At 32.7% G+C, this 27,135-nt stretch overlaps 1 protein-coding gene across 11 annotated transcripts in view; it reads left to right on the plus strand.

Moving 5' to 3' along the window:
- LOC132303271 (probable disease resistance protein At4g27220) overlaps window positions 1-27,135 on the plus strand; it is a 40,093-nt gene that overhangs the window by 1,517 nt on the left and 11,441 nt on the right. For 2 of the 11 annotated variants that reach the window (XM_059800484.1, XM_059800485.1), the window contains exons 3-6: window positions 4,553-4,636; window positions 5,083-5,146; window positions 5,415-5,478; window positions 14,151-26,864. In XM_059800484.1, coding sequence (XP_059656467.1) covers window positions 24,195-26,864 — 2,670 coding nt within the window. In that variant the 5' untranslated portion in view covers window positions 4,553-4,636; window positions 5,083-5,146; window positions 5,415-5,478; window positions 14,151-24,194. Of the gene's footprint in view, window positions 1-4,552; window positions 4,637-5,082; window positions 5,147-5,414; window positions 5,479-11,925; window positions 11,997-14,150; window positions 26,865-27,135 lie in introns of all 11 variants that reach the window. The other 9 variants (XM_059800476.1, XM_059800477.1, XM_059800475.1 and 6 more) reach the window with 9 other exon arrangements.

Raw genomic sequence — 27,135 nt, forward strand, 5'->3', positions numbered from 1 at the left:
ATTGGTTGCCGAAGGAAAGGTGTTAGCAGCGGGATGTTCTCAGCTGAGGCGCCGACCCTTTCTTTGGCCATTTGGGGTGGCTTCAGACAGTTGAAAAGGGTGTAGCTTCCTGAGGCTTGGGATTTTAGGGCTTTCTATAAAAGTAATCCAATGGTTGTGATTAAACTATGACTTGGGCTATTGGGCTCTTTAGTTAATAAGATGAACTTCAAAACATTCAATTATTAATTGGGCCAATAATATAATAAGTAGCATGGGCTTAATTTGCAGCCCTTAACATACTTATATTTCAAATAAAATAATTATATAAATACAAAATATATTATATACCGGGACTCTCAAGATGCTCCTGCTCTCAACTAATTTTATATTTTGTCGCTTTCGCACTCCTACTCCTGCTCTCGCATTATGTGACTTAGGTCTTATCTTTGTTTTTTTTCTAGACATAGCTTTAGAGTGTGTTCAATTGTTTAGAATTAGAGTTTCGAAATTAAATTTGATGAAATTTTTTTTACTTATTATTATTATTTTTTTAATTTTATAAATTTTAATTCCATACGACGAACACATCTTATTAATGTGTTCAAGTTTTAATAGTAGCAAAGCGAGCATTAACTTTGTATAGAGTCTGTTAAAAAGAAATAAATAAATAATAGTTGGTGGATATGAAGGTAGTCGTAAGTTGTCACTTTCTTATACCATTGAATGTTGAACCTATGGCCCAGATTATTGAACGATTAGTCTTTGGTGGTGGCATCCACTAGAGTTAGGGAGGTGATAGTGAGAAAAAGTAAGGGAAGAGGTGGAGATGGCAATATTAATATATATACATATATATATGTCTTCATTGTTTATCTCTCCTCTGATCAAACCAAGCTTCTTATGTGTATATATATATATCTTCCGGTGAACTCCAAAGATAACGGTAGGCTTTTTTCCTCTGATCAAACCAAGCTTCATATGTATATATATATATATCTTCCGGTGAACGCCAAAGACAACGGTAGGCTTTTTTCCTCTGATCAAACCAAGCTTCATATATATATATTTATATCTGTATATGAAGATTTTGAGGGTTTTATTGGGTAGCCATTTCTTGGAAGAAATGATGTGGGTGGCTGTGGTCCTTCGTGGAGGATGGCAGTGGTGGGGTGGATGAATTTTAGAGAGAGAAACTAGTGGGGGTAATTTTGTCTTTTTAAATTTAATGATATTTTGGAATAAAACAAATTTAAAAAATAAGGGTAAAATTATCTTTTTACATGTTTTTGACAAAAAGTAAAATTTGATCTAAGTGGTAGTTATTTTCGAAAATTATTTTAAGGTTAATTGCAACACCACCCCCTGAGATTTGATATATTGACAGTCCTATACAACTTAACTTTTTTTTGGACAAAGACACCTCATGTGATAATTGTAATCCAAACAAGCCCTTAAAACGTTCAAAAAGACGATATTGCCCTTCAATATTAATTCATTTTTTTGTAAAATATTAGAACTCATAAAAAGTCAAATTTGCCCTTATATATATACACTATTGCCCATAGGGAAATGCTATTGCAAGAGCGCGCTAGCAACAGCAGCGGCACGCTCTCGCATCCAGACCGTCCGATTGAATATTCTTGAGATTAGGAATAATTTTTTTTTTTGTTTTTTTTGTCTCTCCTCTCTCTCCTCCTCCTAAAACTTTCTGTTTCCCCTCTGCTTTCTCTTTCTCTCTCTTCTTTTTTTTTCTCTTCAATTTTTTTCTTCTTCATTAATGTCGACGAAAAAGAGAGAGGAGAAAGCTGCCGCCTATGCTTCGTGTTGATTGGTTGGTCTATGTGATTCGTCGGCGCTATCACTAGGGGTGTAAAAGATTGACAGAAATCGATCACCGTCTGTGAAAGTGATTATGATTTGGGTTTGCCCAGCCCTTGATATTTTGATTCGGGGGTTGTATTTTTTCTTGTGACCAAATTTGGAGGATCGTAACCAAAGGGACAATACAGTAGCCGAAGACTTCTCTGTGTGTTGGCGTCTTCATCATCGACGAGTTGTCTGATCGTGAAATTTCTAATCTGTTTCTTCGTACCGCGACCTCATTCTTTGCTATCGCCGGAGTTTTCTTACTGTCGTCGCCCTGTGTTGTGTCCCTAGCCTCATCACTGGTCGTCTTCTTGCTTCATACATCGGCGCAGGTGTTTCTAGCTTCACGCGACTCGGTTCGTTGGTAAGTGGCTGCCGTCTTCTATTTCTAGCTGGTAGTTGTAGCTTTCGTTGATGAAGAAGAAGAAGTGGTTGAACAAGAAGAGCGGTGGGTCTTTGGGGTCATTGAAGAAGAAGAAGAATAGGGGTGGGTCGCCACCGCAAAACCCCAAGTTCCACCATCCGATAAAGATCAAATCAGTCCAAATTGATTCATAAAATTCCACAAACCCTAAGGTTCGAAATCGACGTATTTTGGTGAAGAAAATGCCCATAAATTGTTATAAGTTAGAGAAGAAGGTTGATCAATTCAAGGAAGGTCAGAGAAATGGTGGTAACAGTGGTCGGATCCCCAAAATACATAATATATGTATGTGTGTGTGTGTGTATATATATATATAGTGAAAATTAGGGTTTGTGATTTGTAGAAAGAGAGAGAGAATATGGGGTTTGCAGCCATGGTAGTGGACAATAGAGAGAAATGGTGGCTGTTGTGGAGCTTAGCGGTGGTGGTGTGGAGGATGAAGAGACAGTAGGTGATGGAGGGTGGGGTGGTTGGGGTTGTGTAACAAATATTATATAAGGGTGTTTTAGTCTTTTTAAAATGTTTAATATTTTATGGTTAAAATGAATTAAATACTGAGGGCACTCTCGTCTTTTCACATCTTCTAAGGGCATGTTTGGACTCTTGGGGGTGTCTTTGTTAACTTTATTAAATCTAAAGGGGTGTCATCATCCAAAAAACAGCTAGTTATATATGACTGTCAATACGTCAAACAGGAATGTCGTTGTAATTAACACATTGTTTTAATGTGATATTTGATAAAGCTGAGGGAATGTCAATAAAATTAACCCTTAATTTTAAAAGATATAAAATGGTTGTGGAAATATATTTTAAAATCATGTAGAGGGGGTGAATAAGCATAACTTGCTTCTTTATTTATTTTTTTATTTTTACTCATAAATTAAAATTAAATAAAAAAAATATAGAGCAAATTATAAGATCTATGCAGTGAATTAAGATGCCTTGCTTTAATGGTGGTAGTACTGGTTGTTGTCCGTGACTTGTCTCTTTCCCCTTTCTATTGAATGATGAACCTATGGCCCAAACTATTGAATCATTGGTGGTGCGTCGTTGAAGGAGAAGAGGTGGAAATGGCAATAATTGAAAGCACATGTGCTTAGTCTGTCACCGTGTGTTTGATCTAATCCATGGTGTGAAATTATGAAATAATTTTCGTTCACATAAACCTAGAAATAGAACTAAAAAACGAAGGAAAAAAATTAAGTGGAAATTTTTTTTTTTTTTTTTTTTTATAAATTTTTTCCCTGTCTTTCTTCTTTAGAAATAGTATAGTTAGACCCTAATCCCAAACCCATTATATTTTTCTTTTATTTTTTTAAAAAACAAGTGAAGTTAAATGTAGAATAAAGATGCCAATGTTGTTTTTTATTTATTTATTATCTCAAAAGCAAAGATTTCAAATGACACGTCAACACAAAATTGATTTATGTCAAACTTCAATAATTTTGGAACACTTTTCTGGAAATTTTGCTAGCAGAGACATCAACATTTCAATTGGTCAAAAAGAAATTAAAATTTTCAAGACAACGTAAAAGTTATGGTTTCTCCACCCAAATTCTCCTACACTAAACCGAAAAAAAATTGAACTGGTCAAGATATTTGTTGGTCTAAGACATCAATGATTCAACGGCAAAACAAATTAAATTTTTTTTACTTTCAGGCTGAGATGAAAGCTGTCATTTGTCCACCTAAAGTGAACCAAGTTGCAAGGAAAAAAAATCCCTCAATTTTTAATTGTCATGTAATTTTTGAGCTGTTTTAAAATAGGTAAATTGTAAACACACTTGAAAGTGGAATAAATTTATTATCCTTTGATTTATCAAATTCGGGGTGTCGTTATCCAAAAAGTGCCAAACTTAAGGCTAAATGTCATTTAAATAGTTTGCCTTTCTTTCTCTCCTCAAGTAAACTCTCTCTCATTTCATTTCTTTTCTTTTCTTTTATTGTAACCATCTTATCCTTTTCTTTTCTTTTCCAAACTACACAATCTTAGGATGTATTCAGCTGCATGGAATTGAAGTTTTGAAATTAAAATTGGTGGAATTTTTTTTCTTAGTCATTATTTGTAAAATTTTAATTTCATGCAACCGAACACACCCTGTATTCAAGTTTTAATAATAGCGTAAAGTGGGCTTTAACTTCGTATATAGACTGTTAAAAATAAATAATAGTTTGGTGGATATGCATGTAGTAGTAGTAAATTGTCACTTTCTTAAATGGTGAAGCTATGGTCCATATTATTGAATGATGAGTTTTTGGTGGTCGCATTGCATCCACTAGAGTTAGGGAGGTGACAGTGTGAAAGCTCCAGTGAGAAAAAGTTGAAGGAGAAATGGGAAGAGGTGGAGATGGCAATATTAATATGTGAGTATGATTTCGTTCAGTTCTCTCTCTTTCTGATCCATCTCAGTCTTGGTGTGTCGGTCCAAACAAATCTTTAAGCTTGCTAGAGGCAAGTCCCCGAGTATCTCTCTGTACTTCAATTGATGCTTTCCTTTGGGAATTTTTTTTTAAAAAGAATGGAAAAATCTTTTTAAAAAGGTAGCTGGTGATTTAAAAATGGTCCTATTGACTAATATCCATCAGAGAATGAATTTACTCTTCTTCTTCTTCTTTTTTGTTTCTTTTTTTTTTTTTTTTCTCTCTTACCATGATTCTTTTCTTATTCTCTATAATCTCTAAATTAATCTCTCCACTGACATGAGATTTGTATGTGTGTGTTTATTTTCTAAGTACCACATATAGTAAGCATCTATCTGCTGCTTTAAGTCTTCTTTGTCTTTCTGATCCCTCTCTTGTTTTGAAATCAGACTTGGTGGATGAATTGAGACACCTTACTAGCTCTGTCCAAACAAATCTTCAAGCTTGTTATAGGTAACATCCCTTTTAGTTTCTCCAAACAAATCTTCAACTATAAATCTCTTTTGGCTCCATTTCTTTTGATGTAAATTATTTTTCGTGTCATTCTCTCTTACCATGGTTCTTTACTTCCAAGTCATTCTCTCTCATCTCTAAATTAATCTCTCCACTCACATGAGATTTGTATGTGTGTGTTTATTTATAAGTACCATAAATAGTAAGTATCTATCTGCTGCTTTAAGTCTTCTTTGTCTTTTTTATCCCTCTCATGTTTTGAAATCAGACTTGGTGGATGAATTGAGACACCTTACTAGCTCTGTCCAAACAAATCTTCAAGCTTGTTAGAGGTAACATCTCTTTTAGTTTCTCCAAAGAAATCTTCCCTTGGTTGTAGCTCTCTGTATTTCCTATGCTGCCTTTTGGTTTATATTTAAGGAAATAGGTAGCTATGGATTTTTAAAATTGCTGTGGACAGAGTGATGAAATGAATTGCCTTATTTAGGAACAACCTAAATGTTAAATTTAAGGAACAATACTTGGGTCCTCACTAGTGAGAATTTACAATATACTCACCGCTGATGTGGACCAATAATAAATGGACACGTTCTATTTTAATTACCAAATAATATATGATAATCAAATCATCATATCTGATTTGCAAGTGAATATCTACACTATCATCTTTGATTTAGTAATTAAAAATCACGTGTCCATTTATTATTGGTTCACATCAGTAATGAGTATGTTGTAAATCCTCACTAGTGAGTACCTGAGTATTGTCCAAATTTAAGGGATGTGTTTTATTGTTTGAATGGAGCACATAGGCAACCTTAGGCTGCTTACATATCCTTCATTTGAAGAGGAAAGAATCAAATTCGCCGTTGTACGTTCGGAAAAGAGATGTTTTGACTATAGTGGATTGTAAAAATTATTTTATGATTTTTATGAATCTTAGAAAAAAACTTAATGAACTCCAAAAGTCTTGAAAATGGTGCATTACAATGCATTGAGAAAATTTTGATTTGAGTACCAACCTAGACCGATGACTTAGGGACCTAATATTCTTGTTTTAGTGATGATACTGTTAGAGTTGCTCTGCACAATCAACTGGATTTGATACCAGTTGTTGTCACAAAAACACAAAATAAACAATATTGTTCAAAGAATAAATAAACAATTACGAAGAATAAAAAAATCACACACAAAAACACGAGATATACATGATTCACCCAAATCTTAGGGCTACGTCCATGGAGCACACCGAACAAATTCACTTATGAAGAAGATGAAGAATTACAATGAAAAATTTTCTTGCAATCTCTCTCAATTGTTTTCTCTTGTATTGGCACAAATTAATCAATCGCACAACACGTGTGATGATCCTCTCTTTTTTCTTCTCTCTATTTTTACCACACCCTAAGATCTGATTAAAGTTGATATATATAGCTCCAAATAATTTGTCATACAAGAAATTGCCTTTTGTAGAATCCAAAACCAATAAGGAAGTTAAAACAAATTTCCCCTAAAACTTAGTAGTCTTGAAGTTTCCATACCTAAAAATCTTTCACCTAATCAGACTCCACAAAACCACAACAATCTCCCACTTGGAGGCAGGAGCACTTGTAAACCCATTCCATCTTCTTCTTATGCATGTCCTATGCATGTCGATGCGCTTCTTTCTGTCTTCAAGCTAGAAGACTGACTGAAGTTGCGCACAACTTCAGTTTCTCCATGGTCACTGTCTTGGTCAACATGTCAGCTGGATTCTTGGTGCCAAGTATTTTCTCAAGTGTTAACACCCCATCTTTGAAAAAAGAGCTGATGAAGTGATATCGAAATCCTATATGTTTTGTCCTTGAATGAAATGTTGAATTCTTTGCCAGATGTATCGCACTCTGACTATCACTGTGCAAAACATTCTTCACATGTTCGAATCACAACTCAGTCAACAAAGCTTGTAACCAAATCATCTCCTTACTGACCTCTATCATCGCGACATACTCTGCCTTTATAGTAGATAATGTTATAATCCTTTGTATTTGCGAAACCCAACTAACTGCAGTTGTACCCACCGTGAACACATACCTGGTAGTACTTCTTTTGTGGTCCACCTCACCAGCAAAGTCTGAATCTACATAATCATGTAGCTTTACCTCACCCCTTCTAAAACATAGGCATCTGTCTGTGGTACCCCGTAGATATCTCAATATCCACTTCACTGCTTCCCAGTGTAGCTTACCTGGATCCTTCATGAACCTGCTTACTGCTCCTACTGCATATGCAATGTCTGGTCTTGTGCACACAATAGCATACATCAAACTTCCATTGGCTGAGGCATATGGAATTTTAGCCACGAAGTTTTCTTATCCTCTATCTTCAGACACTAATCTTAAGATAATCGAAAGTGATTAGCTAATGGAGTACTCACCGCTTTAGCATTATTCATGTTGAACCTCTTCAAAACCCGTTCAAAGTACTCAGCCTGAGACAACTGTAAAGTACCTTTCTGCTTGTTTTTGCTAATCCTCATCCCAAGAATTTGTTTTGCTTTACCAAGATCCTTCATCTCGAATTCACCAGACAACTGCTTCTTCAATTTGTTGATTTCTTCAAAATCAGAACGTGTCACTAATATGTCATCAACATAAAGTAGAAGAATAATGAAACTTGACTTGAACCTCTTAAAGTAGTAGCAATGGTCAGCGTTGCACTTGTTGTAGCCAATGTCGCTTCATAAAACCATTAAACTTCTTGTACCACTGCCTCGGGGCTTGCTTCAATCTATACAAGTTTTTCTTCAACTTGCACGCTAGTTTCTCTTTCCCTTTGACTGAGAAACCATCCGGTTGTTGCATGTAAATCTCATTCTCTAGGTCACCATGGAGGAAAGTAGTTTTGACATCTAACTGCTCAAGGTGCAACCCCTCTGCTGCAACAATGCTAAGAACTGAGTGAATGGTACTCAGTTTCACAACCGGGGAAAAAAAATGTTTGTGTAGTCAATGTCTTGCTTTTGCTGAAAGCCTTTGATCACCAATCTTGCCTTGTATCTCTTGGAACCATCGTATTCCTCTTTTACCCTGTACACCCATTTATTGTGAAGAGCTTTCTTCCCCATGGGCAACTTGGTTAGTTCTCATGTTTTGTTGGAAATAAGGGACTTCATCTCATCTTCCATTCCAAGCTCCCACTTGCTAACATCTTTAACCTGACATGTTTCATCATAGCATTCAGGCTCACTATTATCTGTGAGCAACATATAATCCATATATTTTTGATTCGGTACATGAGAACTCGTGGACCTTTTGGGTGCAGACCTAGGAGTTAGAATCCGCGGTGAACTATGCTCTGTGAGTTCTGGCCAAGAACCCTCATATATCTACTCTGCGTCAATGCTCTCTAGATCATCATCCAACTCAACAAACTCAGGCTTACTCTGTACAAGACTAGTTCACTGTGCTGCATCTTTATCCTTGTACATCATCTTCTCGTTGAAAAATCACATCTCTACTTCTGATGATTTTCTTGTTCTGATTATCCCAGAGTTAATAACCAAACTCATCTTCGACATACCCAACGAAGATACATTTTAGTGACTTAGGGTCGAGCTTTCCCCTAGCATGGTCACTAATATGCGCATATGGAATACAACAAAAAACTTTCAACCCTGAAAGATTTACCTCTTTGCCATTCCATACCTCTTCTAGTGTTCGATGCTCTAAAGGCACCAATAGTCCATGATTAATTAGGTAGGATGTTGTATTAACTGTTTTTGCCCAAAACTTTTTGGGTAGACCTGAATTTATGCACATGCTTCTGGCTCTCTCTGTCAATGTTCGGTTCATCCGTTCTGCCACCCCATTCTGTTGTGGGGTTCCTTGCACAGTCCTCTCTAGTCTAATCCTATTATCAAAACAGAACTTCTTGAACCAGTGCCTTCATACTCACCACCATCATCTGACATCAACCTCTTGATCTTTAAACATATCTCATTCTCCACCATGGCCTTCCACTTCTTGAACAGATCAAATACCTCAGATTTGTGCTTCAAAAAATAAACCCATATCTTCCTCATGTGATCATCAATGAAAGTCACGAAATAGGATTTTCCGCCAATGGATGAGACAGTGGCTGGCCTCCAGACATCTGTGTGAACTAGCTCAAGTTTCTTCTTTCTGAGATCTCTGACACTCTTCTTGAAATTAACCCTCTTCTACTTGCCAATCACGCAACTCTCACAGAATTCAATATCAATTGCTCGTATGCTTTGTAGTTTCCCCTTTGAGTGCATAATCTTGAGCCCCCTTTCACTCATGTAACCTAGTCTCTGGTGCCAAAGGTTGTGATCTTTTCTATTTTTTACAACTGCTATAGACCCACAAGTACTGGTAGTTGTGTAGAAAGTACCAGATTTCCTACCACGTGTAATGGTTATAGCGCCTCTGGAAACTTTCCACGAGTCTCCATTGAAGGTTGTAACAAACACTTTATCTAACAATTGTCCCACCGAAATCAGATTTTTCCTTAAGTCAAGAATGTGTCTCACATCCTTCAACTTCCAAGCTGACCCATTCAACTTGATTTGCACTTCTCTTTTGCCAACGACGCTGCAAGGCTGATCATCATTAAGATACACCTTGCCAAGGTTACCCATGAAAAGATGCGCTATGAAACGATGCGCCAGAATTTAAAACCTATGACTCTGCCTTGCTCTCCAAAGAGCATATTAATACATTATCTGATTTTTCTTAGACAACATTTGCTTCAGTTTTTCTTTCGATTCCCTTCTTTGGAAGTCTGCAATCAACACAGTAATGTCCCTTCTTTCCACAATTCTAACATTCAACGTCAGTGAGATTTGTGGAATTCCTGAAATTTTGAGACTGTATCCTTCCATTCCTTGACTTTGATATGCTTCTGTTTCTATTACCGTTGCCCTTTTTCTTGTTTGAACCCTTTCCTCTACTTTCAACATTCAATGTGTTAGCCTTTTTGGCTATTAATGAACCAACACGTAACAACAAGAATAGGAAGGAAAATATACGTGAAAGGAAACAATCGTGTAAATTATATTAATTTTGGGATACATATATGATTACAATCACATCCTTTAAATAGGCAGAAAATGTAATCATCTGAATGATATATAATCACCATCATTCAAACTCTAACAACCTCAACCTATCAATTATTTTATTTTAATTTCAAAACTCTAACTGTCAAGAGAATATTGATGATATCAATGAAGTTAAATTTGAATTAACTTCCAACACTCCCCCTTAATTCAAAATTTTAAACAACTTTAACAAATTTTAGGGTAAGTCTTCAAATTTCTACCACGATGACTGCTACTGTTTCTTTTGAATCTTCTGCCAGTATTGTTGCTTCTTCCACGCTTTGTTTTGTTTGAAATTTCAGTCTTTTCAGGCTTATCTTCCATTGGTTTCTTCTTTGTCTTTTGAATTCTCAATGCTTTTTCTGAAGTTGTTTTTACAGTGCATGTAACCACTTCTTTCTTCTTATCATCATCCTTGAGCTTAGAAAAATCAAGAGGATAAATATTGTTATCATACATTTTTAAAAACAATATTAATTTTTTATCTCCTTTGTTGTACAACATACATCTGTCATCTTCAAACATAACTGAACAACCTTTCTTGAGTAGTTGTCCCAAACTGATCAAATTTTGAGCCAAACCTGGAACATACAAAACCTCATCAATCAATTTTTTACCAAAATTTGTATTCACTGCAACGGTTCATTTGCCTTGAACTTGCACCCTTTTGTCGTTCCCCATACGCACCTTAGACTTTACAAATTCATCAAGTTTAACAAAAATAGATTCATCTCCGGTCATATGGTTACTACAACCACAGTCAAGATACCATATATTTTTTTCCTGTGGCATTGAGGCAAGATATGAATAGATGTTCATCATTAACATTTTCATCTTCAACTTTTCCTTCATCAACTCTTTCCTCATGAAAGTTAGCTTGATTTTTAGGATTATACCAACAGTTTTTTTCATTATGTCAATAATTTTCACAAAAGGAACACTGAGGGATATTAGAATTCTCATTTTTGTACCAACAATCCTTTTCAATATAACCCTTCTTCCTACAATGAAAACATATAAAAATTTCACCATTACCTTTATTGAATTGTCTCCCTTTTCCATTGAATTGATTCCCTATTTTGCCTTGAACTCTATAGTTTTTCCCTTTTCTATTTGAGCCTCTTTTAGGCTCAGTTTGGTAGAGTGGAAATGGGAGGAAAAGAAAAGAAAGGTTATGGAGGGTGATAAAAAAACATGTTTGTGGCTGAAAGTTGGAAGGAAAGGAAAGGGAATGGAGGGTTTTGGAGGGATAGAAATAGGCTTAACAGTAAGTTTTATAATCCTCCCAAAAATGGGAGGAAATGGGAGGAAAGGGAAGGAGAGGCTTGGTGTGTGATTTCTGATGCCAAATCTGCCCTTGATTATAGTGAATTTAGTTTGCAAAACAAGAATTACAGACCTTGATTAGTTGATTTAGAATAAAATAAAATAAAACAAAACCCATACGTTAGCAGTTGCAGAGAGAGGGAGGGGGGCAAGCTTGAGAGTTGACAGATAGAAGGCCAACAGCTGAAGCTTGCAAACAGTGACGAACAGCGAGCGATGGAAACTAAAAGATATCGGTTTTGATTTTTTGAACAATCTAAAATGATATGCCGATATGGGTTTTGAACTTTTGATTTGTGCAGACAAATATATAAACTGAAATATATGGGTTGTAAACTTCTGATTCTTGTAGTTTGCAGTTGCAGAGAGAGTGAGAGAGGGCAAGTTCAGAGTCGACAACGAGAATAGAGATGGAGGCGATTGGTGAGGCTGAAATGATTTGCCCTAAAAATATTTTCTTTCTTTTCTGGTGGCCCATCAGCCTTGGGCCTTAACAAGAGACAATATATATTTATATATATATAAATTTATCTTTTAAAGTATTAAAGAATAGTAATTTTATTAAAATAATTCTATTTTCTTTCTTTTCCTAAACATGATTATTATCCTTCCCTTTATTTTCCTTCATTAATCAACCAAAAGTGATAGGAGGTTAAAATTATCCTTCCCTTCCCTTCCCTTCCCTTCCCTTCCCTTCCCTTCCCTTTACCTCATAACTAATGTTATCCTTTTCCTTCAAACCCACCATCATAATCCAATTTTGTTTGTAAAGCTTGCTCCACTTGACTTTCTGTAGACCTGTTTAATCTTTTTTCATGCATTTCCCATCAATTAAGTAAAAGACAACTTAGATAAAACTTTTGAATCCTCAATTACAGCTATGACACTATTGAATTTAGGAGTTAGACTTCTCAAAACTTTTTCAATGATTTTTTTATTATTCAAATTTTCACCAAGATATTTTACTTGATTAACAATAGAAGTAACTCTAATTTGGTAAACATGAATTGACTCAGAACTTTTCGTCATCAATGTTTCAAACTCACGACGGAGAGTTTGAAACCTTAAAGTAATTACCTGACTCGATCATTCGTACTCATTCTGAAGCAACTTCCATGCTTCCTTGGATGTTTTGGCTCCCATCATTCTTGGAAAAATAGTGTCGTCTAACCCTTGTTGGATATAGGACAAGGCCTTGGCATCTTTCTTCTTGTTTTCTTTCAATGTTGTTTTTTGTGCAGCAGTAACTTTCTCTTCGTGAGTATCATTTTCTACATAACCACTCTTAACCAGTTCTCACAAATCAAGAGAAATAAAAATTGTTTTCATTTTAATATTCCAAAACTAGTAATTTTCACCTTTGAAAGTAGGAACAAATGGATGAGAGTTGTTATTATCTGTTGCGGCCATCGTTTTTTTTTTTTTTTTTTTTTTACCTCAACCTTTTTCATGCTTTTGTGTGTAATCACGGCAGATCGTCGATTGCTCTGATACCACTGTTAGCCTTTTTGGCTATTAATGAACCAACACGTAACAACAGGACGAAAAATATACGTGAAAGGAAACAATCACGTAAATTATATTAATTTTGGGATACATATATGATTACAATCACATCCTTTAAATATGCAAAGAACGTAATCATCTGAATGATATATAGTCACCATCACTCAAACTCTAACAACCTAAACCTATCAATCATTTTAATTTAATTTCAAAACTCTAATTGTCAAGATAACATTGACGATATCAACGAAGTTAAATTTGAATTAACTTCCAACACAATGTCGAACCACTGGTGGAAACCCCTGCTATTTGCCTTCTGATTTCTTCAATCAGATTCATGCTCATAACTTCATCAAACTTCAATTTGATCTTCGCTGCAGAGCTACTGATCGTTGTAACATTGCCACTTCAACTCTCGGATAACTTTCTTATTCTATTGAATGATGAAGCTATGACCCATATTATTGAATGATGAGTCTTTGGTGGTGGCATCCACTAGAGTCTAGAGTTAGGGAGGTGATAGTGTGAGAAAAAGTTGAAGGACATAAGGGAGAGGTGGAGAATAATATATAGATGCAATATGAGTATGATTTCATCTGCTGCGTTCAATTCTCTCTCTTTCTCATCCATCTCAGTCTTGGTTTGCTGGTGGAATTGAGATACATTACTAGCTCTGTACAAACAAACCTTAAGCTTGCTAGAGGTAAGTACCTGAGTATCTCTGTACTTCAATTGATGCTTTCCTTTGGAAAAAATAAATAAATAAATAAAAATAATTAATTAATTAAAAAGAAGGGAAAAATCTTTGAAAAAAAGGTAGCTGGTGAGTTAAAAATGGTCCTATTGACTAATATTCATTAGAGAATGAATTTACCCTTTTTTTCTTTTTTTTTTTATATTTTTTTTACCATGATTCTTTACTTATTATCTATCATCTCTAAATTAATCTTTCTCCACTCACATGAGATTTGTATGTGTGTGTTTATTTTATAAGTACCACATATAGTAAGCATCTATCTGCTGCTTTAAGTCTTCTTTGTCTTTCTGATCCCTCTCTTGTTTTGGAATCAGACTTGGTGTGTTGGTGGATGAATTGAGACAGCATCCTAGCTCTCTGTCCAAACAAATCTTCAAGCTTGTTAGAGGTAACATCCTTTTTAGTTTCTCCAAACAAATCTTCAACTATAAATCTCTTTTAGTTTCTCCAAACAAATATTCCCTAGGCATACACGGATGTGTAGCTCTGTGTATATCATATGCTGCCTTGATAGAGCTTTGTTTTGAAAATGAGTTTTGAACATGGTGGAGTGTAAAATTTGTTTTATGATTTTTATGAATCTTGGAACGGTGGGTGGAGAAAATATGAGGTACAGAGGAGAGAGAACGGAAAGAGAGAGGAGAGGGATGGTGGTGGTGGCGGCAAGTGACTGGCAACAGTGGTCGGTCCGTCGGAGGGAGGTGGTTAATTTGGTTGGGGCGGTGACAGCCAAGGGCGGATCCAGGATTGTTGATTGGGGTGGGCTAATTTAGGATTGGGCTAATTTTGGGTGGGCTAAATTTTTTTTTTTTTTTGGGCTAGGCTGAAAGTAATGTAGTAAAAAAAAAAAAAAAAAATTTTAGGGTGGGCTGAAGCCCACCTTCGCCCACCCCTCCCTCCGCCCTTGGTGACAGCGGGTAAGGTTGTGAACAAAAATCCTGAAGTATTCAATAATTTAGTCTTTTCATTATAAGACATTTTGATATTTTTATTCTGAAATATTTGGGCGTAAAAAGGTAAATTTAGCTTAAAAATACCCTGATTTTATTAGAGGTAGGGTTGGCAAATGGGCGTTGGGTCAAATATTGATGGGTCAATATCAATCCTGGTCTAAGTGAATTAGGCCGCCAACAGCCCATCGCAAACATTTTAATTATTTTAAGTTTTAGGGATTGTTTAGATTTATAATAAACTATTACGAAATATATTTGATAATGTTTGTCAGTTTCTAACATCATCCCATAAATATGAACCCGTCTTACATGTGGAAAAGGAATATAAGACTAATGTGTTCAATTTTGCAAACTTGCACATTAGAATGAGAGAACAAATGTGGATGTGAACACTTTAAATTCATGACCACCTAGAGTTAAATTTGTGATTTCATTTAGCTAGAACATCGATTTCATTTTTCATATTCTACTTCGTGCACTCGATAAGGAACATTTTTTAAAATCTATTTAAGAATTTTAATATTCCTATTTTATAACATAGTTCTTCAAATTCACATAATTTGTTTTGCCCAATAATTTATTATTCATATAATTTTTTTAATCAAATTTTATTTAAATATTGGATCCTCAAGCTCTCGATCTCATAACAACTTTAGAGTTTTTGGGGCAACCTCTAAAATATTTTCTGTCAAATAAAAACTTTTCTTTTTAGTGGGGTACAATCTTAATTTCTCAAAGTTTTCGGGTTTCGTAAAACTCATAATTTTCTTGTGGGGTTGGGGAGAGAATGGGTGGTTGGTTTGGTTGTGAACTGACTCAACGATGTTGAAAGACATATGGTAACTGTTGTCACCCACTAGGATTAAACAATATTTTGTTTAATGTTAGGCTATACAGATAGTGACAGACTTAGGAAATTTTGTGAGGGGGGCGGCTTTTTAATTTGTGAGTACAAAATTATATAATGGGGCTATTTTTGCAATTTTAATAGAGTTTTTTAATAAATTTTAAAAAATTTAAAGGAAAAAAAAAAAAAAAAATCAGTGGGACAAATTATAATTCTAGTGGGGGCATCTTCATAAATTATCAAAAATTTGAAGTATAAAATGCTAAAAAAAAGAATCTAGTGGAGCGAATTGTAATTTTAGTGGGGCATTTTCATAAATTTAAAAAAAATTATGGTATAAAATGAAAATATTAAAAATCCAGTGGTGGCCCACTAATCCCATGCTGGGTCCGTCCCTATATATAGGATATAGTATGATACAAGTTGCATTTTTTTTTTTGTTAATTATACTTAATCTATTTTTCTTATTAAAGTAAATTATGAAAAAAAATTCAAGGTAAGTATGGCAACTAGGGGTGGCAATTCGTTCGTGAGTATTGTGGGTCATAATCGTGTCATGTCGATGTAAGGGTATTATACTAAACAGGTAAGTTCAAACCTGACTCTTTTAATACTCGTGTCAAAGATCCTCAACACTAACCAGATCTGTTTACTAAACGAGTAATCGTGTTAACACATTTAATAACCTGTTTATCAAAAACGAGACATTTAATATTTAATCAAATAATAAAAAAATTGTCACAATTAACCTAAATATTCACAATAAGAAAAAAATTCATAAGGCGTAGACAAGGTTTATGTTAAAATGACTTAACTATCCATGGTAATTGGGTTTAAACATGTACTAACATATTACATAAGTCATATTTATGGTTATAATATGTTGAGTTAAACGAGTCATAAACAGGTTACACGAGTTGAACCCCTCAACCCTAACCCGACACGGTTAAATAAACGGGTTAATCGTGTCAATCCGTTTATGACCCAAACCCGTTTAAGGTTAATTCAAACCCATATATCTCGTATCGAGTTTGAGTCGTACTGACGGATCGTATCATAATTTGCCACTATTAATGGCAACACTATATTGGAGCTTTGAAATTGGAATTGAAAGTTCCAATTCCAAATCTATTGTTTGCATAGTACAAACTAATTTCGGATTGGATTGGAAATGCATTGTAATTCAATGTCACGGCCCCGAATTTTCTAATAAAATCCTCTATTTATTCAATTCAAATATATCAAAATACACCCAGGATTATAAAAAAAAAAATGACCTCTTTTATACAAAGACAATTTCCTCAAATATACAAAAAATTTCTCCAAATAATAAAAATAAAACTCGCTACGCCAACTCTTCAGCCTAAGCCCAAATCTAGCGATCGCCGTCCATCTTCGGTACCTGAAACTAAAGGGTGGTGAGACAAAAGTCCTAGTAGGAAAAATCATAACAAGAGTTTCATGGAGGTTTAATAAAACAGCTTCACAAAATATACATACACCAATGAATATATACAAACAAAATATGCATTTAATAAAAACTATTGAAGCAAAACCTCCCCATGCCATTCAAGATATAGAAAACCCTACAATGAAAAAGATTAATTCCCTCACTGGATCGTCAAAAGCCTCAAGCTCCGGCCTCGTCTGCAACTTTCGGCCTCTTCTCTGTCCCTCAAAACTCACTCTTTGTTTCTCTCTTTGCTCACTCTAAATTCTGTTACTTCCTTCCTCTATCTTTCTTACTTAGCAATGCACACAACATACTCAATAAATAGGCCACTCCACTGACCCAATCCCACTTTCAGCTCACCAAGCCCACGTGCAGAAATCAAGCCCAGTCAAAAAGTGGTATGCCAAAATCTCATCATTACTTTCCAATACACATTCTTCACTCCATCAGAATCCCACGTGAAGGAAATTCAGAAAAGAAGAAAATTTGGCCTAAACAAATCTTCAGTGGGCTCGCCACCTATGCTTTCTTTCCTCATACTTCTCATTTCTTATCTTCTTTATCTCCAGATACTCACAAACCATACCATCTCTCTCTCTAGCTAAATATCCCACGTGCACCAATTTAAGGCTACACCACAAGACACCAAGTGGGTCCCGCTTACACATCACAATCACCTTTCTCTCTTTCCTTCATCATTTCGCTGCCTTCTTTTATTTTCTTTATTATCATCTCATCACCAACCTGCTCCTTTCCTTCACCGTGATGCATTATATATATATATATATATATATATATATATATAAAATAATATATAAACATGAGACAAAACTCAATTCGGTCACTTCGATCTGACCACACACACACATATATATATCTATAAAATATGTAAACAAAAAACCAAATTCCATTCTCTGTAAATAACTTGCATGTGGGCCCAAAAAAATTCATCATTTGAATTCCCATTTCACTGCTCCCTTCAATCTCCAACTGATGCCATGTATATTATATATATAAAATATATATAATGCATCAAAAACCAAAAACAACCCATCAGATTACACACACACAACTATTAAAAAACTAAAATAATATTAGTAATTATAATAAAATAAAATTGTAAATTTAAATCTAAAAAAAATTCGAGTTATCGCATTCAAAACATGAATTGGAATTGCATTGTAATTCTAAACATCCCAAATCAACGATTTGAATCCCATAATTCAACAAAAGATTTCGAATACCAAAACAAACCAAACATACCACCCTTCTCTCTCCCATGCTCACTCTACCCCCAACACTCATGCAATATCAAATAAAAATTCAATATTTCTATATATATATATATATATATATAGGATTATTTGATATTTAAAAATGATAAGAAACGAGATAAAGAAGAGTAAATGCATAAAGAATGGTAATTCAATTATTCAACTAAGGCATTTAATTTGTTAAAAAAAAAAAAAAAAAAAAAAAAACCTGAAGCATTAAATATGTTGCCAAAAAAAAAAAAAAAAACTGTAATAGATGTGGCTGTGGCCAGCCGCCTATTACCCAATATAATTAAATTTACATTTATATAATATATCGTGTCACTGTGGGTCACATATATATCTTGTGCCCCTCTATAATAAATAAATAATAGAAAAAGAAAAAAGAAAAAAAAAGAAAAAGAAAAAAGCTCCAATCATCCATACACCAATTAAGTTACTTGATTAATTAATTTCTACAAGAAAGAGAAAAAGTTATTTAAAATTTGGGAGCCAATATACAAATAATAATAATAATAATAATAATCATAGCGACATGAGGTGATGATAATTCCAAATGATATTTTGTGAAATAAAACTTGTCTTATGATTGAAATTTATATTATATGGCCAATAGAATTGGAAAAATCTAATCATCAAAATTTAATTTTAATTATTTAGTCAAACAAAGAAAATAATATTTTTGAAAAGACGTCAACTAGAAAGACAAAAAGTGACTGATTATTAAAAATATGAGTGTCTTAAATAGTTTTGGCTATTTATTTATTTGATTTTATTTCATTGATAAATATATTAAAAAAATTCCATGCAGTTTCCTTTTGGCTAGAGATATCATACAAAATATAAAAAATATCAAAAAATAATATTTGAGATAAAGGCTATGGGTGCTACATAGTGGAATTACATATTTAAAAAATAAAATTCATATTAGACTGCATATTAAGTTACCTCCTCAAAGTATTATTGATACATTAATATTTACTAATTCAATCTTGATTCAAATTTGTCAAATATATTGTATATGTGTTCATATAATTACTTATACATCATATATCTGTCTATATAAATATCTATTCCAAATCAATGTTGTTATTCAAACAATAAAATTTTAATTGTAATTAAATTACATTTGAATTCTAAAGTTTATCCAACCAGTGAATTTGGAATAAGATTGGTGGGCAATCTAAGTTGATGACGTATTTCTCATTAAATTTGCATAAATTTATTTTTAACTTTTGAAATTAATTATTTAAATAAAAATCTTAGGTAAAAAATTTTAAAATAATTTAATCAATACTGAGAAGGTATTTTTTATTGAATTAATTTATTAATTTTTTATCACTCTATTACATGAAAAAGAATGTATTTTTCTACCGTCAAAAAATTTAAACCATGGGTCGATCTGGAGGTCCATCAATAATTCTTGGAAACTTGAAGAAGCTCAAAACAATGGCCATCACTCACTCCAATCTCACAGGTACCTTCCCAAAAACTAGCATTTGAATATTAATTGCAAACCAAAGATATCCCGTTCCTTCTCTTAGCTCCAAGTCCATTTCTTCCATTAATCTCGATCTCCACATTTCGAATTCTTGTAGAGTTCTTATCAAATTTTATTTGCACATACAATAAATATATATAGATATATATATATATGTATATGTATAGAGCAGCTATACAATTCATGAAGTAAATTTCAAGACGTGCATAATGAACAGTACCGCCGTTACTTTCAATGTTCATTCTAACCCAATATTGCATTTACCCTTTTTTTTAAATATATTTTTTTTGGTGGGGCCAAGCAAGCAAGAAAAGTCTTTAGCTTTGTTTTAGAGAGAGTGTAAGAAATGAGAGAGAGAGAGACACACACACACACTATACTGTATTGATGTGTGAGACTCTGTATATATAAGAGAAATTTATATAAATGGAGTTTTGTGTGATGAACAAGTAATTTTATATGTATAAGGTAATTGTAACTTTATATGCATAAGGTAATTATATATATTGTATTCTTAGATGCAAAATTTTAAATGATGATGTAAATTTTTTTAAAAAAAATTTAACAGATTAGCACAATATTGTCTTTCATTCCCAGTATTTCATTTTTCAAAAAATTTGAGTTAGGATTGAGAAAAATTTACTTTGTTTTTTTGGTGCAAAGATACTATTAGGATTGAAAATTATAAAGAAAAATAATGATCTCAAAGTTTCACTTTAAATTAATAATAAAAAATAAGTCACTCGTTTTTATTTATGTTATTACATATGTATTGCGTGTACTAATTTATACTACGGTATTTTATGAACATAAAAAGTAACTCGGGGATGAAATTCAATGTTCAGTTTATAAGGGATATGATTTTTCAAAACGACCTTTAATATTTTTTATTAGATTTATGAAACATAAATAATGATGTAAAATTGAAATAAATAATCAAAATTTTATTAATTGAATCCATTACTTCATTCATTAGCAGTATATTATCTTATCGTCATCCCCATTATTTAATTCTTTTTAGAATTTTTTTGTAAGGATTTATAATTTCTTTTAATTTAGAAAAATTTACTAACTGAAAAAATTAATAATAATTTTCTTTTATGATTTCAAAGTTTACTTTCAATTAATAATAATAACAAATCATTTTTATTTAGGTTATTATACATTCGTTGAGTATAGTAATATGTAGTATAGTATCATGAAGTAAAATTGAAAAAATAATCAAAATTTTATTAATTGGACTGATCAAAAACATTGCTTCATTAATATTGTTATACAAATATTTCATTTTTTAGGAAATTTGGGTAAGGATCTATAATGTCTTTTAATTTGGAAAAATTTACTAATTGTCTATTTTGTTTTTGTAGAAGCATACGATTAGGATTGAAAATTTTTAAGAGAAATATTGATTTCAAAATTTATTTTTAATTAATATAAAAATTATTTTTATTTATATTATTGGTTAGGCATTGAATGTAGTAATTTATACTATGGTGTTTTATGAACATTTGTTAACTTACAGATTAAATTCAAATGTTGGCTTTATAAGCATATGATTTTTAAAAACCACCTTTACTATTTTTTTTAGATTTATGAAACATAAATGATAACAAAAAATTGAAGAAAATAATTGAAATTTTATCAACACCGTTACTTCGTTGGTTAGCACAATATTTGAAAAGGGATTTATAATGTATTTTAATATTTAAAAGAGTTATAATATTATTATTTTATCTTTTTTTTTTTTTTTTTAGTGTTGGACAAAGTTGTATCATTATTATATTACCTTTTTTACTTGACTTTTCAACATTTGCACTACAATCTTAAATGAAATAGTAATTCTAACCCTAACTTTATAACTTTACAAATAAATAATTATTACTTTTTAAATGACAAACTTGTCATTTTAGATTTCTTCTCTTCTATCCCTAATCTTTATTATTTTAGGTTTCTTTTGACAAGACAAAAAATAAATTTAATATGTATATTTTTTTTACAGGATCAAGAAAAAAAAATTTATGTTCAATAAATTGACTCTTTGACTGGACAAAAAAAATAAAAAGTAACCATTAAAAATTTATCTCTTTTGATATGAAAAAAAAAAAAAAAAAAAAAAAACCGGAAATTTTTTTTTTTTTAAGAAATTATATTTTTTGTCAACATCCCCAAAAGAAAAGAAAAAAATGTATGAAAAGAAAAGGATTATATATATATATATATATATATATATATATATATAAATTTAATAAATTCTCTCTTTTGATAAGACCCAAAAAAAAAAAAAAAAAAAAATTTTTTTTTACTTCTTTTGACTGAAAAAATAGTTAACTTTGTTGAATAATATGGCTTTCAATTGTACCAATAAAAAAAAAAAAAAACAAAAACAAAAACAAAAAGGTCATTATGAAATAAATTATTTCTTTTGACAGTAAAAAATTAAATTATTAGTATGAAATATATTATTTTCTTTGAGAAGACCTCTAGAAAAAATAAATAAAATGAAAAAAAAAATAGTAAAGAAGGTTAAAAAATGTTAAAGTTGTATAAAGGGTAATTATAAGATTATCAATTAAGGGATAATCCATTAATGAATTCAAGGATCTCCTTCTCATTTTCTTTAAAAGAAAAAGTAAATGTAGTGTAATTGGAGAAAAGTAGAGTTCGAATATTGTCTACCTTATAATATTATTATATTACATTTGTTTTGTGATTAGAAGATATATAATATTATCTATATCTATATTATTATTAAAAATACAAAAATTTGTATCCAATTTTGAATTTTTAACCAATTTTGAGTTTTATGCTATATTTATTTATTTTGTAAGAATTTTTTTATTTATTATTTGTTTCTATAAAGAGTTTTTATTATTTTTTATAAAAGAGTTGCCTAATGTAATTTGGAGTTAGTGTTGTTATTATTAAAAAATAAAAGTTTTTAGTTATATATTTATATATTACAAAATAGTTTTAATTATATTTTTAAAATAGTTGCCTTATGTAATTTGGAGTTTTATTATTATTATTATTATTATTATTATTATTATTATAGAGAGTTTTATTATTTTTTTAAAAGAGTCGCATTATATAATTTGGAGTTATTATTATTATTTTTTTAAAAAAAAAACAGGATAAAAAGAGTAAATTTTTATTATTCTTTCTAACTGGATTCTAAATACTCGTGTAAAAGGATAATACAATTGACTTCTATAAATATTTAAAATTTTAATTGCTCAAAACAAATTAGTAATTAATTATTTATAATAAAAAAAGTTATTTTATTTCCTGTAAAATTTTTAATTTACCACGTCTTTTATTTTGGTGTTTTACTAAGAGAGTTAAAGCCATTGGGTAACTTTATTATAACCTATTATTTTATTAGATTTATATAATTTTTGGATGCAACTTGGGCGGGCCAACTGGGCCCAACCCGAACCCAGCCCAAAACTTTTGGGGCTTAGATTTTAGATTCACAAATTGGGCCCAATTTGAGTTGGGTTTTCTCAAAACCCAACAGAGTTTGGGTTGGGTTCGGGTTCAACCCTAACCCAACCCTATATATATATATTTTTAACTTCTTCTTCTTCTTCTGTTTTTTTTTTTTTTTTTTTTTTTTTTTGGCACCTTCCAAATCTTAACCGTTAAATGATCTTATCAAACGGTTGATAGCATGTATCGTTTTCTGAAAACCCTAAGCTCCATGGTTATGGTTGTTATTATTATAAAATTATAAGTACATGATTGATTGCAATCCTAAATAAACAGATTTGTTTATATATATATATATATATGTCTCCATGTTTCCTATATATACATGATTGATTACAATCCTAAATCATGTATGTCTATAAATACATGATTGATTGCATCCTAAATAATTTCTGTTTCATGTTCCAAGAAAGAAGACTTTTGATTCCAACGTTATAGGGCTTTTCTCTCTCTTACCTTTTGTTCAAAATCTTTTAGTTTGATCTTAGGCTACTTGTATATATGTATAAGTTTGTTTTATGATTTTTTTTGGGAAAATTTTAAAATTAAAGTTTATTTAAATCAAATAAAAAGAAAATTTTTTTTTATTTTTATTTTTATACCTAAAACAAAATAAGATACGTTTTATTTTGGTTGCATTAAAAAAATAAAATTAGAGTTGGAGGCATAAAAAAATTAATGTCTTCAAAAAAAAAAAAAAAAAAAATCATTAATCTTGTTAGAGCTGCGTCCCCAACTATATATATGTTTTAGTTTTTCTTCAATATTAACACTTGTTGATCTCTGTAAGTATTTAATTTTCTGTCATTTGCTTTATATTTAGGGAAAAAAAAAGTTGAAAATGGAAGTCATTAATACTGTGGTGGGAAAGATGGTAGAGGTACTTACAGAGCGCTTTTTGGCATCCATGTGCCGCCGAATTGGTTATGTGGTTCACTACAAGAAAAATATCGAGGATCTCCATGCTCAAGTCCAGAATCTTGGAGGTGTGAAGGAGAGGATTGAAGGAAAAGTTGAAACAGCCAAGAAGAATGGAGAAGTCATTGAGAAAGATGTTTTGAATTGGCTTTCGGAGGTAAATAAAAAGGAGGAAGATCTGAACAGATTATTGGCAAACAATGAAAATATCAAGTCATGTTTTGATGTTGGTTCAAGGTATCGGCTTGGTAAGGAAGGTAAAAAGTTGTTGTCTGATGTTTTGGGGCTAATAGAGCAAGCCAGCAAGTTTGATACTGTTGGACGCCCTGCTCCTTTGGGTGATATTTGGTACACAGGTGGTACCACAAAATTTGAGCAGTTTGAATCCAGAGAATCCGTTCGTAAACAGATCATGCAGGCGTTGAAAAATGATATGATTTACAAAATAGGAATACATGGCATGGGAGGTAGTGGGAAGACGAGAATGGCAGAAGAAATTGCCAAACATGCTAAAACAGAGAAGCTTTTTGATGAGGTCGCCAAGGCAGTCTTCTCCCAAAATCCAGATTTGAAAAGAATTCAAGAGGAGCTTGCAGAGTGTTTAGAACTTTCATTCAAAAAAAATACTGAAGTTGGGAGAAAGGGGGAGCTGTGCAACAGACTGAAAAATGGGAAAAAAATTCTTGTAATTATTGATGACATTTGGAATGACAAAATTAACCTGGAGGAAATAGGAATCCCATCTAGCGATAATCATATCAAAGTTTTGCTAACCTCTAGGGAAGAAGATGTGTTCAGTCGGATGGGGGTTCAAGAAAACATCCCAATTGGGCTTCTACAGGAACGTGAAGCATGGTACCTGTTTAGGAAAACAGTTGGAGATTTTATTGAACCTTCTCATGAAGTTTATTCTGTTGCGGAAGAAGTGTGTAGAGAATGTGGTTGTTTACCATTGGCAATACTTGTAGTTGGAGCAGCACTAAGGGAACAGAAACAAAAGCATACATGGAATGATGCACGTGTACAATTGAGAAATTGCAGGGGAGAAAACATCAAGGGAGTGACCAAGGAGTTGTATTCACGCATAAAGTGGAGCTACGAGTTTCTAGAGCACACAGATGCTAGGTCATGCTTTCTGCACTGTTCTTTGTTTCCAGAGGATGCTGAGATTCCAATTGATGACTTGGTGATATATGGAGTGGGAACGAGGTTTCTTATGGACAGCTCACATCCAATGAAAACAGCAAGAGATAGAACAAGTGTGTTGGTTGATAACCTGAAGAAATCTCATTTGCTATTAGAAGGTAAAAGCAACGACTTTGTTAAAATGCACGACATCATTCGAGATGTTGCCATCTCAATTGCATTAAAAGAAAAAGGATTTCTGGCAAAAACAGATGTCCGAGAGTGGCCAGAGAAAAATGAATATGAATCCTGCAGGGTAATTTCATTGAGGTCCAAACAAATTTGTGAGCTTCACTGTGAATTACAATGTGCAGAATTACGCACCTTGGTATTGGAATGCAACACCTATGGTAAACCTCAAGTTCCAGATAATTTTTTTAAAGGGATGAAAAAGTTAGAAGTTTTAGATTTGTGTTCCGTGCGGCTGTCATCATCACCTTTAAATCTGATCAGCCTTCGGATGTTGCGACTCCATAACTGTGAACTGCAGAACCTAGCTTTTCTCAAGGAACTAAGAAATCTTTTGATACTAAGCATTGTTGATTATGATCTGGAAGAGGTGGCTGTGGAAGTAAGACAGTTGACTAACTTGCGGTGGTTAGATTTGAGCTGTTGTAGAGAGCTTAAGATAATTCCATCAAGTGTCATAGAAAGTCTATCCAAAATTGAGGAACTGTACATTCCACATGATTTTGAGGAATGGGGGGTTGAAGGGAATGCAAGGCTTGATGAACTTAATTCATTGACAGGCTTAACCACTTTACAAATTCACATAGGAGATGGCATGCTACTGCCCAATGAGCTCTGCTTTAAGTCCTTGAACAGATTCAAAATATCAGTTGGGAGGACTAAGGGTTTTGGGTATGATGAAGAAGACTTAGGAGCACGGATGTTGAAACTTGATGATATTAGTATGAGGAAGGAGTTCAATATTTTGATTGAGAATGCGGAAGCACTTATTTTACATAATGTGGAAGGTTTAAAGAATGTGCTTCAATGTGGAGATGGAAAAGGGTTTCTGGATTTGAAATATCTTAGAATCGAGGACTCTAGTGACATGGAACATCTACTTGGCAGTCCAAAATGGAATTTTCAAAGTCACGGTGCTTTCAACAGATTAAGTGTGTTAGATATTAGACGTTGTAAAATGAAATTTCTCTTCCACGTATCCACGGCAAGAGCTCTTCTACAACTCCAAGAATTACAAATACGGGAATGCGAAATCATGGAAGAAATAATTCTAGATGATGATGAGGAAGTAATGAATAAAGTTACTTTTCGTCAATTAAAGAAAATGGAGTTGCACGAACTACCAAACCTCATAAGCATATGCTGCACCAATAGGAAGAAAACGTCAAGCACGGATTGCAATACTTCCGACCTTGCACAAGCTTTCTTTAATGAAAAGGTATGCTCTGTTGCTCAAAACATATTTTATTCATATACCAGTTGGAAGTATACTTGTTGTACATAATTAATTAGCCTATTTCAAAAACTGGTATATGCCTTTGGAGTCTCACTTCTCATTCTCTGAATTTTTCACCCTCCAGCATCAAAAGTTTGGGCCTTGGGGCACCATTGGTGTGTTTGGAATCACTATCATTGCTTATATAATACAATACCATGTGAATGTCTAAACAATCTATCTATATATATATCTATATCAATGTCAATATCAA

Source organism: Cornus florida, unplaced genomic scaffold (genome assembly GCF_030987335.1).
Source record: "Cornus florida cultivar Cherokee Brave unplaced genomic scaffold, ASM3098733v1 CherokeeBrave_3.0.0_Hap2_Chr04, whole genome shotgun sequence".
NCBI classification, from domain to species: domain Eukaryota; kingdom Viridiplantae; phylum Streptophyta; class Magnoliopsida; order Cornales; family Cornaceae; genus Cornus; species Cornus florida.